Source organism: Arachis duranensis, chromosome 4, assembly GCF_000817695.3.
Source record: "Arachis duranensis cultivar V14167 chromosome 4, aradu.V14167.gnm2.J7QH, whole genome shotgun sequence".
Classification (NCBI taxonomy): domain Eukaryota; kingdom Viridiplantae; phylum Streptophyta; class Magnoliopsida; order Fabales; family Fabaceae; genus Arachis; species Arachis duranensis.
Window position 1 is genome coordinate 103,797,529 of NC_029775.3, and position 19,923 is coordinate 103,817,451.

Below are 19,923 nucleotides of genomic sequence, written 5' to 3' on the forward strand. Positions count from 1 at the left end.
AATTTAAGAGTTGTTTATCAATTTTATTCATAATTAGATTATTCCACAAATATCTTACATCTTTTGAAAGAATTTTTGTCATTTTGTGGATAACTAACCCCTCGAGCTCAGAACAATGTCAGAAGTTTATTGATTTTCAAGGTTAAGTTAGACACCCCTTTTGATTATTTTTTTTTTTCTTATGACCTACGTAATATAGTTTGGCCCAAATATTGCTTTTGAACACATCCAAGATATTCAACAAGCATACAATAATTTCTCGCAATTATATCTATAAAGTCCAAATAAACAAGAGATGGCAGATATATAGAGACCAACACATGCATTCAAATTTTGATAACATATATGTGTAACTCCATTATCTCTCAACCATCATAATGACCCATTGAAATTTTATTATACACCATCATATATATTATATATAAATTGGTTCCTATCTCGGAAGAAAGGTACTTTCAGATATCTCATTAACAGAGAAAGAACTTGAAGACTCGCCAGCAATTGTTTTTGTTGGATCCATTTTAGCATGCAAGAAAAATGCTGGTTCTCGTGGAGAAGGCAATTCAAGTGAGATATTACTAAGATATGACACAATTGTTGATATTGTAGGTCTTTCATCTGGATTTTCTTGAACACACAATAAACCAATCTGAATGCACCTTATAACTTCAGATTCAGAACAATTTTCTTTCATTTTTGGGTCCAATACGGATAACGGTGTTTGGTTGCAAAATTGTCTCCATACCTGTAACCAATTTATCAACTTAATAGAATTATTAAAGTAAAGTATATTTTTTGTGTTTTCTTTTTTAAAAATATTCTAATGTTTAATTTCATTCAATTTTGTCTCTAATGTTTTCGATTCATTTAATTTTGTTTCTAACATTTAGAATTTGTGTCAAGTTATTTTTGAATGTTTTTTATTTTGTCCCTAATATTTTAGATAGAATTAACTTCCAAAAGTAATTTTAGCATAAACAAAAAATATTGAGAACAAAATTGAATGATATTAAATATTAAAAATTTTTTTAAAAAAATTATAAAGGTTACAAACAAAAAACATATTTTTTATAGACTTGCATAAAGGGAACAAGGTTGTGTTACGTTGAAGAATTTATATATTAGATTATTTCACTTACTAAACTTAGAAGACCTTCTGCAATACGATACAATTCATTGGAACCTACATTCTTTTTTCCTGTAATAATTTCGAGAATCATGACTCCAAAACTGAAAATATCTGACTTTTCAGAAAATTTTCCTTGCATTGCGTATTCAGGAGACATATAACCCCTATAAAATAAGAAAGAATGTATCATGCCCATGCCATGGTTAAACTTCCCATGTATAAGTTACATATAGGAAAGTATAGAAAGATGACTTACAGTGTTCCAACAACTCTAGATGCAGATCCTTGTTGTTGATCTATGATTCGAGCAAGACCAAAGTCTGAAATTTTAGAATTCATATTTTCATCTAGCAATATATTACTAGGTTTAAGATCACGATGAATAACTTTGAGACGAGAATATTCATGTAAGTAAAGAATTCCTTGAGCAATTCCATCTATAATATTGTAGCGTTCAGACCAACTTAACAACTTCTCAGAATGAGGATCTACAAAATTTTTAGTGAATATATATTAATACATATTAGACAACTAGATACTTCAAATATAGTTCAAAATATATAATGCAAATTAATCACAAAAATAGAAAGTTAAATGACTAAAGAGAAGTTTAAGAGGGGAAAAGCAACAAACCGAACAGAAAGTAATCCAAGCTCTTGTTTGGAACATATTCATAGATAAGTATCTTCTCTTGTCCTTCAAGACAGAATCCTAAAAATGCCACTAGATTTTTATGTTGAAGTTTGGCTATTAATAAAACCTCGTTTTTGAATTCAGTAGCACCTTGGGTAGAACTTTTTGAAAGTCTCTTTACAGCTATATGTCGTCCATCAGGAAGAACACCCTAAAATATATAAAAAAGAATATTAAAAGTAATTGAAAGAAATAGATTTTCTCTTTTTTATTTTCTCTCCTACCTTGTAAACTTGTCCAAATCCACCTTTGCCAATCTCATTCTCTTGTGAAAAGTGATTTGTTGCCGCTTCAATTATAGACAAATTGAATTGCAAGCCCCCTATAGTGTTACTTTCATGGCCAACTAGACAAAACAAATTATTAACATTTTAAATCCAATAACTTTGCAAATTTCTCTAAGCTTACAAATAAATTGTAAACTAACAATTATATTGAATTTTTCATTTTCCACAAGATACTTACAATTTTTTCTGAGGATGGTCTTATTGTAACTTTTTCTTGCTCTTTTCCGAAACAAATAGCAACAAAAAGAGAGGAGTAACACCAAAGCAACAACGGGGACAACAATAATCAAGATAACTGCTCGTGATCGACCAGTTTTCACTACAATACAAAAATTATTATTCATAACATATATAAATCATATTCATATATGTTTTAAAGTTAATAAAAGAAAAAATAAATGAGGGCATCAACATAATTTTATTTTTTATTTTCACTTTCTATTTTTATTTTTTCTTTTATAAAATTCAAAAAAAATAAAAAATATTAAAAATAAAAATAGAAAATAAAAATACAAATAAATGGCACCCTTAATTTATCTTTTGAACTCCGCCTCGATTGTGAGGACATCAACTTAAAGGCGAGTACTCTTGTGTCGAAAGTAAATATTTTCTATACGTATAGAAACACATGTCGTTATTAGAAGAACGTTGGGTGCTATGCAGGAATATTAATAGAGACAAATTCTGCACTATTGGTCTTATAAAATTTGGGGAATGAATTTTCTTAATTTTTTTTATAATTGATTAGGAGAATAAATTTATTATTAATTTTGTAAGTGAGATTAAAAATAAATATAAAAAAATAATAAAAAATAAAAAATTATATTTTATACTCTCAATTTTTTTTAACAATTGAAAAGATCCATTCTCCAAAGTAGGTCCTAATTAAAAGGTACTTTATGTTAAAAGTTGCTGACTGTTGAGTCAAATTAATTAGGACATTAATTAACGATTATTTTTCATTCTTTTTTATCTTTTTCTTTTTCTGTGATGGTGTGGATATTTTAAAAAAAAATGTTGATGTCGTGGAGCCTCAATTCCCAATTGGGCAAGGTCATCTATGATCCATCAAAGATTTACATAGTTTTCAAGGCCTAAGAAACAAAATTCATTATTCACTACCGCATCTCCCTTTAATAACTTCCTATTAAAGATTTAATTTAATATAGTTTAGTTAGTGTGTGTTTGAATTAAAGTTTATAAATAGGAGTTTATATAAAATTAATTTTATAAATTTGATTTGGATAAAAAATAAATTTATGTTAACATGATTTATGTTTGGTAATTTTTATATCAAAATAGATTATAATAAAATAAATATTATTTAGATTACACTATTCAAAATTATTTTTAGATAAAAAATTATTAAAAAAGACATTAATTTAAATAATTTTTTATATTATTCTATCATTTTAATTTAAATATTTGTATAGATTTTATTAATTAATTTTATAATAAAATTAATATTTATTTATTAAATTAAAAATAATATATAAAAATTGATAAAATATATTTTATATTAAAAATAGAAAAATATATGAATAAACTAATAGTTTAATATGTTAATGTAAATAAATATTAAATTAAAAGATAAAACGTCAATAAAATACATAAAAAATATCTTATACATAGCCAAATAACAATAAGTAAAAAATTAAATGAACAAAGTCAAATAAAAATAAAAAAGACTTCCTAAAAGATAAACATAAAGAATAGTATAATAAATGATAAAAAAAGTTTATATGAACTAAGAATTAATAAAAACAATAATATACATAAGAAATGAGAACTCTAAAAAAATAATATAAAAAATACAATAAAATAAAAAAATAAAAGGTTAAAAGAGAATAATACAAATTTTATAATGTCAAATAAAAAATATTTTTTAAATATTTTTAGTATTTTTTAATTTAAAATTATTTTGGATTATAAATTTTTATTATTTACGATTTTATTGTTATTTATGGTTAATTTTTTATTTACTTTATCCTTTTTAATAGAATTATAATTCCTATTATATAAAATCTCAATAATAAACATAATATATAAAAATTACAAGCTAATATAGATGATTAATTGTATTGTTTTATAGAAAAAATAAAAGATAGAATTAGTAAAAAAGAAATAATTTTTTTCGCTTAATTTTTCAAAGATAACAAGCTAACATGAATGTGAACATAAAAATTATAATTTTAGTTTAACATAAATTAATTAATTTTTATTTGTCAATTTTTCAGTTAACTAATATCCAACCCAAATTAAATTGATCTCATTCTTAAAATCTCTATTACGCACGCAACCTCTTAAAATTAATGAAATGAATAGTAAATTAATATGTCATATTATTATTATTATTATTATTATTATTATTAGAAAAATATTACGGTCATATTATTCTGGTCATATGACTATGTGTTATAATTAGAAAAATATATAAAAATATGAAATTAAAATTAAAATTGGGTTTTCCATCAAGCTTAAAGACACGTTCATCATAATTAACTTTTACAAAAAAATATAAGACTAATAAATTCATATTTTATGATGATTTTTGAAATGAAAAAAAATAAAATTTATCAATTTAATTTGTACATATTCTTCGTAAATGCATACTTTTGTGAATTTTTTGTAATTATGCTTAATTGTTAAAAACATGTTTTTTAGGTCTTTAAATGTTTGATATGTTTGTTTAAGTTGTTTAAGGTTTAGAAGATAAAGATGGCTTGAAAAAATAGAAGAAAAGCATGTAGAAGTGAAGATTTCGCGAAAAAAAGAAGAAGGAAGCAATTCTATCTTATACCCACGTACTAGTGAAAAATTCTGCACATGTGCGTGTGCACCCACATGTGTGCGCGCACCTTGATCGCATGCCTCATTTAAAATAGCACATGATTTACAATTTGGAAACCATATTTGAAGCAATTTATGAAGGGACATAGAACATCATACACTCATTTTTCTTTGTTTTTTTTTACGGTTTTAGAATCTTGAATTTTCGAAAGAGAAGTTCTAACTTCTCTCTAGAATTCAAGGGTTCTTTATACATTTTTCTCTTGTTTTTAGGTTTTAGTTTGTCTAATTGTAGTTCTTAATTTATGATTTCTTATTTTGCTGCTCTAGTGTTTTAGAATTTCTTATTACTTCTTCTATTTTGCTATTTTATGTCCTTAAATCCTGGTTGAATTTTCATTTTCATTTAATAAATTTGATGTTTTATGTTTTATTATTGAACTCTGCTAGAAAGACAATGAGGAATCTTGACAATGTGTACGGATTCTGAATTTGGCCCAATATAAGAAAAAAAAGAAAGAAATCCAACCAGTTATTTTAAAAAATTAACCATCCCAACCCTAATTTACCAAAGAAATTTATCCAAACACCCTCTTCCCCCTCCCCCTCCCCTCCCAAACCATCTGCTACCCCATCCTCATCAATCATCCCACCTCTTCGGCATTAGAAGCTCTCTCACCGGCCATCAAACAACCATCCACGTAAATATTAAAATAATCATCCGATTACCTAATGAAATGACCATCCAACATTTGTTAATTATATATACTTAAACTGAATCAAACAAAATAATCATCCAATTAAGAATTAAAATAACCATCTACATACCTAGTAAATTGAACATCCAGCATCTAAATTTGTCCGTTAATGTATATACCTTGGCCGAAAACCTCTGCAACACCACGAAACAAAGCACTCGTCTTCTTGATATCTTCAATCCGATGCACCACATCCACCGGAGGCAACCCACCGAACCCCAAATCACCATACACGTGGCACCATCCCCACTCGCTGTATGTCACGGATGAAGACGCTAGGACGGTGAAACCCGTCGACTATCGGCGGTTGCACGACTGCCGCATTGGTGGGCTGCGCAATGGATGCAACGTGCGTGAAGGAGGTGTCTTCATCGGATGTTCTCGGACAGCTGGACGACATCGGGTTGCGTTCTGGACAGCGGACGATGGTGATCTTCTCGGCGTCAATGCGAAAAGAGTGGAAGAGACTGCTGGAGCTGCTTAGGCGAATGATGCAAACTGCGCGACGGTGCTGCTCGGGCGTTCGCAGTGCGCACGACAGCGTCAGCCGAAGCTATGGTTGACGGCGGCTGCTGTCGGTAGCGGCACGACATCGGTGAGACAAGAAGACACTGGGCGAGAAGGAAGTCACATCACATGGGGGAGAAGGAGACCGTTTTTGCGGTGTACGTAAATGTTGCAAATCCTTATTTACTTTGAATTTCAAATTGGAAATTATTAAAAATTAATTAACTTAATTATCATTTGATGTTAATTTTAATTTTATCCCTATGGTACACATTGTACACTAAATTCATTGTCTTCCCATATTTTCTCTTTATTATTGCTTAATTGAGATGTTATTATTATTTCTTGAATTGTGTAGTTGTAGATTTTACTAATTCTTACGATTTATGAAGTTTTATGTTTATGCACTCTAGGCATTTGATAAAATGCTTAACTTAGTTATAGAATAGATTTTATATTCTTGGCTTAAGTTGGAAACTTAGGTGAACTTGAGTCATTAATATCCAAGTTAAGTGATAATCCACAGATATTAATTAATCTTGTTTTCGCTAAAATTAATCTTTTACTAATTCAATTAATAAGCTAGTTAGGACTTGTGGATTAACATTAATTAAGTCTAATTGACTTTTCTTTGGGTTTGTTCTTTGTAATTAATTATTATGTTGTGGTTAGTGACAAGGATAGTAATCCTATACCCTCAATTATTTTAATTGTCCTTAGTCTTATCGCTTTGCTATTTAATCCTTGCTTGCTCTTTTAATTTCTTATTATTTAAATTTTCATCAATTGCTATTAAATTTCCGATTTTTTCATAGCCAATAATAATACACTCGATTGTGATTCCTAAGGAGAAGACCTAAAATTAAACTCCTAGTTATTGATTTGAAATTGTGGCATCTTTTGCTAAATTTTGAAAAGTGTTAAATTTCAGTTTAGAGTTACAACGAATCTTAAGTTTTAAACTTATGAATTTTCTAAACCATGGTAGGCATTAAATCTAAAGATACATTTCTTGTGTAATTGCATTCATTTAATAGATCTTAGGTTGCATTTGTTTCATAGGACTGGAACTAGGGAATTAGGACTGAGTATTGTGTTTAGTGGTTAGAGACTAGAATTAAAATTTCAGTTTCGAGATACAAAATTTCAGTCCATTCATTACTTTCAGAAAGTGAGACATAAGGGATTAAAATTTCTAAAGACGAAAACTGAAACTTTAATAATATTTCTTTTTAAAAATATTTTTATTTAACTTTTTAAATTTTAAATATATTCTTCAATATTTATATTTATCTTAAACTAAACATAATACTAAGATATAATCCAATCTTATACACTTTATATCAAATACAATACAAAATTTTTGTCTTTTAATATCTGCCTCTCGGTCTCAATCTCTCTTCTAAACATAACATGAATAATCATTAACCGAATAAAGACCAATCTCTAATAGTTACCTAGTCATATTATTTTGAAAACTACTCTATTTTTAATATTAAAAATAATAGATGAATAAAGTATTTTTATAATAAAGTTTAATCATTTTTTGTTTTTTTAATTAATTTTTATCGTGTTAATAAATGATTAAACCAATTTAATTAAAATTAATTATTAAAATAATTTGATCATATAACATTATTGTTTAATATTTATTTATGAAGTACAAAAATTTCGTTCTGTTATTATGTTCATATATATCTAATATGAAGGACTGACAATGGATAATGTAAGATAGAATTTGGACTCTATCCTAACTTTATTTTATCCTACCTGTGGATTAAGAATCTCTCAACTCTAATCCTACTCGCGTCCTAAAATTCTAAATCCTACCTTATTCTACCCTATCCTACCTTACTCGTAGAAATATCAAAATTTTCAAAGTAAATATAAAATTAAATCATTTTAAATTTCATACATATTAATAAAATAAAATATAAAAAATTAACACTCTAAATTACTAAATTAACTAACTAGGTTAGTAATTGTTCATTTATTGTAAATCATTACATGAGAAATGTTGTGGATTAACGGGATTCAACTCTCATCTTCTTCACTATATATTTAATTTTTATAAAAATATGTATTAAAAACACGCTTAAATACCATTAAATAAAGATATATTGATCTCTCAATTCCCCGGCAACGGCGCCAATGTTCTGGCGCTTACCTAGAACCGGACGGTGGTTGGGCTTGTTTGTGAGGCCCAAGCGCTAGAGGAGGGTGGTCTCCGACTTGGTTTACGTCTGGGAGCCTCCTTCAGACTTGTGTGTGAGAGAGAATGGGGGGTGGTACCTGCAAAGACACTCCGATGCCTAAGTCAACATGGAGTTAAGCAGGTTTAGAATGTATTGGGCTTAGAGATACCTGAGGGATGTCAGCGTATTTATAGTGGCGAACCCATAATCACCATTGGAGTAGTTTCGCCTTTTAAGGGGAATAACCGTCCCTTTATCTTAGGGAAGTTGAGATATGGCTCCTGGAAGTGGTTAGAGAGATTTTAGGGGCAGTTATCCTCTTGAGTGGGGGTTTATCTGCCAGCTAATTCCTCGTTCCCGACTTCTTTAGAGCAAGTCGTGGTAGGCACCGACTTCGTAGATTGAAGGTCGGTGTAGGGTGAGGCTCAATCCTTTGGATTGGGCCTTTCGTTGGGTCCTGGGCCTTATCATTGGGTCAGGGTATGAACGGTGCCCCTACTCGAGCCCAATTTCTTTTAAGATTTGGGTTCGAGTATTCTACTCGGGGTCGTAGCCGACCTAGGAGGGAACCGACGTGATCATTAGAAGCCGACGTGACTTTTCGTCGCTTTTGATTTTCACAGTTACGTCTAATCAAACGTCGCGTCCGTTAGAGATTCGCGTAGGGATTGATTACCTTGGTAACGGTGCACTCATTAATGACCGCTTCTGTTTTTACCATTATGCCCCTAACATGTTTATAAATACTTTCCCTCTCTTTCATTGTTTCGTTTCTGTGATTTTTTGAATTTTTTCTTCTTCTCATCCGTTCGTGGGGGCATTCTTTGTTTGAAGGCTTTCATCTTCCTCTACCTTATTTCCAGATAAAGGTTAGTCTTTTCTTCTCTTCTCTTTTTACAACGTGCTTTCTGTTTGCATGCTTTTATATTTTAGAGAGAGAGAAGTTGATTCGTAGGCTTCTGTTTGATTCCGTACCCCCCTTTAGAGACCATGTTTTTTATTTTCTTTTCTTTTTCCTTTGTAGGTTTCACTAATCCTTTTTAGGAAAAGAAATGTCTTCCGTAGAAATTCTTGCTCAGTGGGTCGATGTCACAGTCTTAGGGGAAGAACCTTGGGTTGACACTGATTTTATTACTGATCTTCGCACTCGTCACCGGCTTTGTACCTCTGATGAGGATGAGCCAAAGTATGAACTGCTTGTCCCGGGTTCAGAAGATCGGGTTTGCTTCGAGAGGGCTTCGGAGGCAGTCCCTCATTTCTTTTATATGTATGAGAGCATGATCACCCGCCTGGGTATTTTTCTTCCTTTCTCTGATTTTGAGATTGCTGTTTTACGTCACTGTCGCGTTGCACCTACCCAGCTTCATCCCAATTCCTGGAGTTTTCTGAAAACTTATCAGTTTGTCAGCCATGCCTTAGACTTTCCGACTTCTTTGAGGATTTTCTTTTTTCTTTTCCACATGATCAAGCCCTTCAGTGGGCAAAATAACAAGCAGCAGTGGGTGTCCTTCCGAACTATACAAGGTCAGAGGGTCTTCACCATTTTTGATGAATCCTTCCATGACTTTAAAAATTACTTTTTCAAAGTTCAAGACGTAGAGGGTCACCACCCCTTTTTCTTGGATGAGAATTCTTCTCCTCGCTTTCCTCTGTACTGGTTAGAGGCCTCCCCCTGTGAGAAATATGGTTTGGACGACCTGAATGAGGTGGAGGCGGCCATTGTGGGGTTCCTCCGAGAAGTGTGGGGGAGGGCCCCATATTTGGATACCAAAAAATTTCTCCAGGAGTCGCCGACCTTTGTCCAGACACAGCTAGGTAGCTTTTTTTTATTTATCTACTTTATTTCCGACTTGTTTTTACTGACTTGTTTCGTTGACTTTTTGGCTACTAATTGTTTTCTTATAGAGATGGCGAAGAAGAATTCCAGTGAGTCTTACTAGAGAGTCCAGGAGGCCAAGGCGAGATCTCGCGCCAGGACCGGCGGTGCCAGGGTAACTAGCTCCTCAAAATTTGGGGACCCCTTTTCGACCTATCGTTATTTCCTCCTCGGCTTCTTCTCAGTCGCCCCCTCCCCCCCGACCTTCTCCTGAGCCAGAGAAAAAGAAGCGTAAGACTTTAGAGTCTAGCTCTTCTTTTGAATGTGAGGCTAAGGTGGATGCTCCTGCGTTTATCCGAAAATACATCTATCCTTATACCCGTATAGATATGGATGATGTTTTTATCCGGAACCACCTCACTATTCTAGCTCAGGAGAGTGTCAGGGCGGTGGCGGTGTGCACCAAGTTTCTTGATATTTTTTAGAAGACTCCTCTTAGCTCTCTGGGTTCAACCTCGAGGGTTGAAGAGTTGGAGGAAAGGATTCTCATATATCAGAAACAGGAGAAGGAGTTGAAGGAGGAGGTCGCTAAATTGAAGGAGGAGAGGGATGGCCTTCGAGAGAAGGAGAGCAAGTTACAAGCCCAATGCAATATGGAGTAGGGCTTGAGGAAAAAGGCGCAGGAGAGTTATTCGAGCTTGTTCAAGGACCTCGTGGAGGTGAGGAAGGACTTGTTGAATTCTCGGAATGCTTACGCCGAGTTGGAGGACTCTATTGCTGAAGGAGCCGAGGAGGCCTGGAGGATTTTTAAGGAGCAGGTCGGAGTCCTTGCTCCCGACCTGGATCTCTCTCCTTTGGATCCTGACAAGGTCGTCATTGATGGTGCCATAGTTTCTCCTCCTGCTCCCGAGGTTGTCTCTGAGTCAGATTTGAAAAATCGGGGGCAGAGAATCATTGAGTCCCCTCCTCTTTCGAAGGATGCTCCGAGTTCCTCAAGGTCTCACAGAACCTCCTCTCCGTCTCCTATGGATACTTCTCTCCCTGGACCTGATGGCGCTCCGTCTGCTCTTCCCGACTCTGGTGGTGATCCGACTACTCCCTTCGGTTCTGGTGGTGATGTTCTCTAAAAAATTTATTGGCTATATGGGGGCCCGGCCTGTGGGTCTCCCCTTTTTTAAACTCTTTTTCATGTTGTGGTGGTTGTTCCCTGACATTTCTCTTGGCCTTTTAAGGCCATAAACAAAATATTTATAAATACCCTTTTTGAATAAGGGTTTTAAGTTAACGAAAGAATACCCTTTTTTGGATAAGGGTTAAGTTACCTTTTGCGTGCATGCTTTTTAGCTTTTTGAGAAACCCTTTTGATCTTTTTGAAAACCTTTTTTGGGGCCGTCTGTCCTTTTCTTTTTCTCTAAGGACTTAGGACAGTCTTTAGCTTTGACATTTTTGATAGGTTTTTCAATCTCTTTTTGGTATTCCTTATACTCAATTTCAGAATTTATTGAGTTCATATGACTTAGGTTACTTTTGTGATGCGTTTTCTTTGATGCTCGGTTCTTCATTTCGACTTATGAGTCGGAATGTTTCCGAGTTCTTCGTGATCAACCTTTATAACCTCTTTACACCGACTTGTACTTCGTCGTTTTATCCTGACGACCATCTAGATTGGTTCATGAGATTTTCACGCTTTGTCGAGCTTAAGTCGGCGCGTTTCGTAGAAAGAAAGAAAAAAACGAGAAGGAATTTATAAGAGATGTTGTAAAAGATCTTTATTTATTTGGGAAGGTACTTTACTGCTACTAAGGGCCTTTGATAGTCTATTTTCCCTTAGCCTCTACCGTGATGCCTCGTTAAAAACCCTTCTTCGGAAAAAACCATTTGATTTTTGGGAAAAAATCGTGAAGTTGGGAAAAGAGTACATTAGGAAGTAGAGTTTGCTTTTAACTATAGTACCTTTTCAAGTTACAAGCATGCCACGACCTTGGTAACTCAGTACCGTTTAGGTCGGTCACCTTATAATAACCTTTTCCTAAGACCTCATTAACTTTGTATGGTCCCTTCCAATTAGTAGCGAGTTTTCCTTCCCCCGATTTGTTGACTCCAATGTCGTTTCTGATCAAGACCAAGTCGTTTGGGGTGAAGCTTCTTCGAATGACTTTTTTGTTGTACCTGGTAGTCATCCTTTGTTTCAACGCTGCTTCTCTTATCTGGGCTTGTTCTCGGACTTCGGGGAGCAGTTCAAGCTCCTCTTTGTGACCCTGTATGTTTCTGATCTCATCGTGGAGAATCACCCTTGGACTTTGTTCGCTGATTTCTATTGTATCATGGCTTCTACGCCGTAGACGAGTCGGAAGGGCGTTTCTCCAGTGGCAGATTGTGGCGTCGTCCGGTAAGCCCATAACACTTGTGGGAGCTCCTCAGCCCAGGCTCCTTTTGTATCTTGTAGTCTTTTCTTTATTCCTGCCAGTATGACTTTGTTGGCTGCCTCGGCTTGTCTATTTGCTTGTGGATGTTCCACCGAGGTGAACTGGTGTTTGATCTTCATACTGGCCACCAGGCTTCTGAAGGTAGAGTCGGTGAACTGGGTTCCATTATCTGTGGTAATGGAATATGGTATCCCATACCTTGTGATGATATTTTTGTAGAGGAACCTCCGACTTCTCTGGGTTGTGATGGTGGCTAATGGTTCTGCTTCTATCCACTTTGTGAAGTAGTCTATTCCCACAATCAAGTATTTGACTTGTCCTGGGGCCTGGGGAAAAGGACCTAACAGATCCATCCCCCATTTTGCAAAGGGCCATGGAGAAGTTATACTGATTAGCTCCTCGGTGGGAGCCACGTGGAAATTTCCGTGCATTTGGCATGGTTGGCACTTTTTCACAAATTCTGTGACATTTTTCTGCAAGGTCGGCCAGTAGAATCCAACTCGGATTACTTTCCTAGCTAGCGACCTGGCTCCGAGATGGTTTCCGCAGATCCCATTATGAACCTCCTCTAGTACTTCAGTGGTCCTTGAGGTCGGTACGCACTTCAACAATGGCGTTGATATTCCTCTTTTATAAAGGATATTTTTCACCAGAGTGTAATGTTGTGCTTCCCTCCAGATTTTCTTAATCTCTTTTCCCTCTTTGGGGAGGATGTCGAATTTTAGGTATTCGACCAAGGGATTCATCCATCCGAGGTTTAGCCCAGTTACCTCTAGGACATCTCGTTTGTCCTCTACTTTTACCACAGAGGATTCTTGGAGAGTTTCCTGGATCAACCTTCTATTATTCCCTCCTGGCTGGGTACTTGCTAACTTGGATAGAGCGTCTGCTCTGCTATTGATATCCCGGGTTATGTGCTTAACCACGGTTTCTGCAAAGTGTCCGAGGTGCTCCAGAGTTCTTTCCAAGTATCTTTTTATGTTCGGGTCTTTAGCCTGATACTCTCCATTTATCTAGGAGGTCACCACTTGAGAGTCACTGTATATCATCACTTTTGTTGCACCGACTTCTTCTGCCAGCTTCAATCCTGCAATCAGGACTTCATATTCTGCCTGATTATTTGAAGCTGGGAATTCAAATTTGAGGGATACCTCTATTTGGGTTCCCTTTTCTTCGGCCAGTATTATGCCTGCACCGCTTCCTGTCTTGTTTGAGGATCCATCTACGTAAAGTTCCCATGCAGTTGGCTTCTCTTGATATCCCGCGTATTCTGCTATGAAGTCGGTGAGGCATTGAGCTTTGATTGCTGTCCGAGTTTCATACTTTAAGTCAGACTCGGAGAGCTCTATTGTCCATTGAACCATTCTCCCTGCAACATCCGTCTTTTGGAGGATTTGCTTCATGGGTTAGTTCATTCGGACTCTTATCGTATGAGCTTGAAAGTAAGGTCGTAACCTCCGTGAGGCTATTACTAAGGAGTAAGCAAATTTCTCTAATTTGTGGTACCTTAGTTCGAGGCCTTGTAGAACTTTGCTGATGAAGTATACTGGATGTTGTCCAACCTTGTCCTCCCTTATCAGGGCTGATGCAACAGCTTTGTCTACTACGGACAGATATAGGACGAGATCTTCCCCAACTAGAGGTCGGGTCAGGATTGGAGGTTGGCTCAAGAACCTTTTGAACTCCTGGAACGCTCTCTCGCATTCTGGAGTCCATTCAAACTGGCTTCCCTTTCTTAATAAAGAGAACAGTGGAAGGGATTTTAATGCTGATCCTGCCAAGAACCTGGAGAGGGCTGCAAGTCGGTCATTTAGTTGTTGAACCTCCCTTAAGCAAGTCGGGCTCTTCATTTCCAGTATAGCTTGACACTTATCGGGATCGGCTTCAATCCGTCTTTGTGTCAGCATAAACCCTAGGAATTTTCTGGCCTCCACTGCGAAGGTACACTTTGCGGGATTTAGCCTCATCCCGTGCAACCTTATGGTGTCGAAGACTTGCAAGAGGTCCGTCAAGAGATCAGCTTCTTCCTTAGTTTTCACTAGCATGTCGTCTACGTAGACTTCCATTAAGCTCCCGAGGTGGGGGGCGAACACATTGTTCATCAGCCTTTGGTATGTGGCCCTTGCATTTTTTAGTCCAAATGGCATGACCACGTAGCAGAAATTTGCTCGGAGCGTGATGAACGATGTTTTCTCTTGGTCTGGTTCATACATAGGGATTTGATTATATTCCGAGTAGGCATCCATGAATGACAAGTATTGATACCCCGAGCTAGAGTCTACTAGAGTATCAATACTTGAGAGTGGATAAAGGTCCTTGAGACACGCCTTATTTAAGTCGGTGTAATCGACACACATCCTCCATTGGCCGTTTGGCTTCTTGACTAGCACTACATTTGCTAGCCATTTGGATATTTAACTTCTCTGATGAAGCCGGCTTCTAGGAGTGCCTGTATTTGCTCCTCCACCACAAGGGCTCGTTCTGGGCCGAGCTTGCGCCTTTGCTGTTGTACAGGTCAGGATCCTGGATACACCGAGAGCTTGTGGGACATAAGCTCGGGATCTATCCCAGGCATGTCGGAGGCTTTCCAGGCAAAGAGGTCAGAATTGTCTCTTAGGAGCTTAGTTAACCCTTGCTTCAGGGTTTCCCCTAGGTTGGCTCCTATGTTGGTATTTTTTCCCTCCTCTTTGCCGACCTGTATTTCCTCGGTTTTTCCTCCTGGCTGTGGTCGCAACTCTTCTTTGGCCCTTGCACCGCCGAGCTCTATGGTGTGAACCTCTTTGCTTTTTTCTCTCAAGTTCAAGCTATCATTGTAGCACTTTTTTGCCAATTTCTGGTCTCCCCGCACCGTTGCTACCCCGGCTATTGTCAGAAATTTCATGCAGAGATGGGGGTGGATACCACCGCTCCGAGTCGATTCAGGGTAGCTCTTCCGATTAGGGCATTATATGCTGACCCTACGTCGATGACTATGAAGTCTATACTCAGAGTTTTGGATTTTTCCCACTTTCCAAAGGTAGTATGAATGGGTAAAAATCCCAGTGGCTTTATTGGCGTGTCGCCTAGCCCGTATAAGGTGTCGGGGTAGGCTCTTAGCTCCCTCTCGTCCAACCCTAGCTTGTCAAACGCGAGTTTGAAAAGGATGTCCGCCGAGCTTCCTTGATCTACTAGAGTTCTGTGGAGATGGGCATTGGCCAGGATCATGGTTATCACCACTGGATCGTCATGTTCAGGGATTACTCCTTGCCCATCCTCCTTTGTAAATGAGATGGCAGGAAGGTCGGGCGATTCACTCCCGACCTGGTAGACTCGCTTGAGGTGTCTCTTGCGAGAGGACTTGGTGAGTCCCCCTCCCGCGAATCCACCTGAGATCATATGTATATGTCTCTTTCAGAGTCTGCGGTGGTGGGTCTCTTCTATCTGTGTCATCTCGCTTTCTCTTCCCATGATTGTCCGACCTTTTCATGAGATATCTATCAAGTCGGCCTTCTCTGGCCAGCTTTTCTATCACATTCTTGAGGTCATAACAGTCGTTCGTTGAGTGACCATATATTTTATGGTACTCGCAGTAATCGCTGCGACTCCCCCTTTTTTATTTTTAATGGGCCTAGGAGGCGGCAGCCTTTCATTATTGCAAATTTCTCTGTATACATCCACTATAGAAACCTTTAGAGGAGTATAAGAGTGATATTTCCTGAGTCTGTCGAGACCAAGGTCTTCTTTCTTCTTGGGCTCCCTCTCCCTTTCTTTTATCGAGGGAGTGTGCCCAGATTGCCAACTCGACTCTCTCAGTCTGGCATTTTCCTCCATGTTGATGTACTTTTCCGCTCTCTCCTGTACATCATTCAAAGAGGTCGGGTGTCTTTTTGATATGGACTGTGAGAAGGGTCATTCCCTAAGTCCATTTACTAACCCCATGATAACTGCCTCTGTGGGCAGATCTTGAATTTTCAAACACGCTTTGTTGAACCTTTCCATGTAATCACGCAGAGGTTCCCCGACCTCCTGTTTAACTCCCAGGAGGCTCGGTACGTGTTTTACCTTATCCTTCTGGATGGAGAATCGCATCAGGAATTCTCTTGAGAGGTCCTCAAAGCTGGTAACCGACCTTGGAGGGAGGCTATCGAACCACTTCATCGCCACTTTTGACAGGGTGGTCAGAAAAGCCTTGCAACATGTTGCATCAGAAGCATCAGCCAGATACATCCGACTTTTGAAGTTGCTTAAATGATGCTTTGGGTCTGTGGTTCCGTCATAGAGGTTTATCTCAGGGCTTTTGAAGCTTCTTGGAACCTTCGCCCTCATTATGTCCTCGTTGAACGGGTCTTCTCCTCCCAAGGGCGACTCTTCTCGGTTGCCACAGGAGTCTCGGGCTTTAAGGGAGGATTCAAGCTTTGTGAGTTTTTCTTCCAACTCTTTTCGTCGTTCTATTTCCTCCCTGAGGTTTCGCTCTGCCTGTCGTTGTCGTTCTAGTTCCTGTTCTAGTTGCTCCAAACGACCTTGGTGGCCGTGGACCAGGCCCATTAGCTCGGTTGTATGGGGTAGCCCTTCCTTTCCGGACTCTCGTCCTTCCGAGGAATTTGCCTTTGGATTTTTGAGCCCAGAGGTGCCTTCTTTATGCTGGTCACTGGTTCCTTGATGAAGGATCAGGTCTGCGTCATTGTTTCCGGTATCTAGATTTTCTTGCTCGGAATCAGACGCTGTATGTTCATCTTCTAGTGAGTTGTCTGCCATTACTGGTTGATCTCTCAGTTCCCCGGCAACGGCGCCAATGTTCCGGGGCTTACCTAGAACCAGACGGTGGTTGGGCTTGTTTGTGAGGCCCAAGCGCTAGAGGAGGGTGGTCTCCGACTTGGTTTACAACTAGGAGCCTCCTTTCGACTTGTGTTGGAGAGAGAATGGGGGGTGGTACCTGCAAAGACACTCCGATGCCTAAGTCAGCATGGGGTTAAGCAGGTTTAAAATGTATTGGGCTTAGAGATACCTGAGGGATGTCAGGTTATAGTGGCGAACCCATAACCACCGTTGGAGTAGTTCCGCCTTTTAAGGGAAATAACCGTCCCTTTATCTTAGGAAAGTTGAGATATGGCTCCCGGAAGTGGTTAGAGAGATTTTAGGGGCAGTTATCCTCTTGAGTGAGGGTTTATCTGCCAGCTAATCCCTCGTTCCCGACTTCTTTAAAGCAAGTCGTAGTAGGCACCGACTTCGTAGATTGAAGGTCGGTGTAAGGTGAGGTTCAATCCTTTGAATTTGGCCTTTCGTTAGGTCCTGGGCCTTATCATTGGGTCAGGGTACGAACAACACTAAATTTTCGTATCTAATAAAAATTTAAAATTAAAGTGGTTGTCTGTACTTGTCATTTTGTTTCATGTGATGTCAGTGCGTGCGAGTGCTTCCTGCGTGCAACTGTGAAGTAACAGAACTGTATTATAACATTATTGGGATATAAAATACTCTATCCATACCTGTAGTTGTAGTTGACGGAGGCTGATCGTCCGTACCATTCCTATAGAATGGAAACAACTCAAACCTCAAAGTGCAGCTTGGATACAAAACTCTGCCACCTATGCTTCCCAAACAACACCATGGAATCGCCGTTTCAATCACATCGTGAATACAGTAATTACAATCCAAAGTAGCCAAATCTTTCGTGCACTGCCCCTGCACGAACAATCTTTGCACATCGTTTAACACAAACGACTCTGTGTAATATCTGTCACTCCGATCCCAGATTTCTCCCGCCACCTTCGTCAACGCACTCCACAGTTCGTACTTGTAGTAGCTTTTGTAATCGTCATAGTCGGTAACATTCATCATCTTGAATCTCGGATTAGTTCCCATTGTTCTGAAGAAAGAGTAGTTGGAGTAACGAAGCAAGCAATGGTTGTACCAGATTACAGCCTCCATGGACGTTGGACACTCGGAGGCGATTCGGTTTGTGGCGTTGACTATGCAGTCTGCGCAGAGAGAAGACGGTAGATCAGCGCGGCACAAGTAGAGGCCAAAGAAGCTGTTGCTAACATTGCTTATGTAGAACTCGTTGTCGTTCGAGTTTCTTGCCTTGGAAGACAAGTCAGAGAGGAGCGTCGTTAGGCGTTTCTGTAAGTTTGTGGGTTGATTATTTGAACATTGGTGAGACAAATAACCCGGATCTGGCGAATATTTCGACTCCATGATTGGATACTTTGTAGCAGGAGCAAGTGCTTTAGAGACGCCATGACGATAGAAAGGGTAAAATTCAAAGCGAACATTACAGCTGGGGAGCAATACTCTCCCTCCTCGTCTTCCTTTACAACATTCATGGATCTGCCCAACGGCGAATCCAAGACAAGATCTGCAATCTCCAACCGAGAGGTCTTGGGTGCATTGAGCAAGAGTAAAAATCGTCTCAAGTTTTGTTACCTTTTGTTCCTTTGTGGCATACTTGTTGAGAGAAACCGCGGCTTGATCTGCAGTTTTGTTCACTGTGTTGGCAAGAAGAGGGACAAAGATGTCTTGATTAATGGAAACATTGAAGTTGTTGGACATGGGAGTGAAGGGCTCTGTTTTTGGAACAGAAAAGAAACGAGTGTTGGAATACCGAACCATGCATTGTTCGTACCAGATCATACCCCATAGGGATAAGGTGCACTCTGTAGAGAGAACATGGGTTGCGCTTTGAACGCAGTCTCCACAAACATCAAAGGGTACATCACCCCTGCACATGAAGAGTCCATACACTGCATTAGAAGTATCTTTGTTCTCTATGATGGTGTTGTTGTAGAAGATGGTGATGGTGGCTTTGGAAGATAGGGATGAGAAAAGTGTGATGAGGTTTACTTGGTAGGTGCTGTTAAAAGTGGTTCTATCTTCAGAACACTTTGGGCCTTGGTAATCAAGTTCTTTTGCTTTAGTAGTTGTTGGGAAACTCATGATAAAGCTAACAAGGGAAAAGATGAAGACAAGAAGCCTGAGGAAGTTGAAGTTCAAAGCCATGGTATGGTGGAGCTAATAACAAGTACGTACATACCAATTGCCAAATTTGTTTGTGTATTAATAATAATGAGGGAATGAATTAATGAACAACTGCATGTGGGTGCCGAATAATGTCATAAAATCATTCTTTTCACAAGTATAAACTCATAAATTTAAATTAATAAGAGAAGACATATGATAATTATACCTTATATATTCTCTTAAATATATTTTTTCTTTTAAATTTGTTTATTTTTTATATAATTTTTTTGTCTTATATTAATTTTTTTTAGAATTCAACAAAAATTAAATTCTAAAATTTTGTATAATTAAAATTTTAATACCATGTTATAAATTATATATATATT

The 19,923-nt window shown here is 37.5% G+C and overlaps 1 protein-coding gene across 3 annotated transcripts; it reads right to left on the reverse strand.

Annotated features, from left to right (window-relative positions):
- Positions 1-387: 387 nt before the first annotated feature.
- Positions 388-19,587, reverse strand: LOC107485417 (cysteine-rich receptor-like protein kinase 15). Of its 3 annotated transcripts, none has more exons than XM_052260072.1 (7): positions 18,067-19,587; positions 2,288-2,428; positions 2,047-2,168; positions 1,763-1,973; positions 1,386-1,449; positions 1,140-1,293; positions 388-763 (listed from the first exon to the last, which is right to left on the reverse strand). In XM_052260072.1, the coding sequence occupies exons 1-7, from the start codon at positions 19,574-19,576 to the stop codon at positions 434-436; spliced, it is 2,532 nt and encodes an 843-aa protein (XP_052116032.1). In that variant the 5' UTR covers positions 19,577-19,587; the 3' UTR covers positions 388-433. The 3 variants fall into 3 exon arrangements, with proteins under 3 accessions (XP_052116032.1, XP_015961435.1, XP_052116031.1); XM_016105949.3 differs by having other exon boundaries at positions 388-745; positions 1,386-1,617; XM_052260071.1 differs by having other exon boundaries at positions 1,386-1,617.
- Positions 19,588-19,923: the final 336 nt, after the last annotated feature.

What these genes read in the sequence shown, in the direction of transcription:
- LOC107485417 (XM_052260071.1), bottom strand. Translation starts at nt 19,576, where the DNA reads ATGGCTTTGAACTTCAACTTCCTCAGGCTTCTTGTCTTCATCTTTTCC. An exon ending in GATTTGGACAAGTTTACAAG is followed by an intron (nt 1,974 to 2,046) that starts GTAGGAGAGAAA and finishes TATATATTTTAG; the next exon opens with GGTGTTCTTCCTGATGGACG. An exon ending in CAGAAGGTCTTCTAAGTTTA is followed by an intron (nt 764 to 1,139) that starts GTAAGTGAAATA and finishes AATTCTATTAAG; the next exon opens with TTGATAAATTGGTTACAGGT.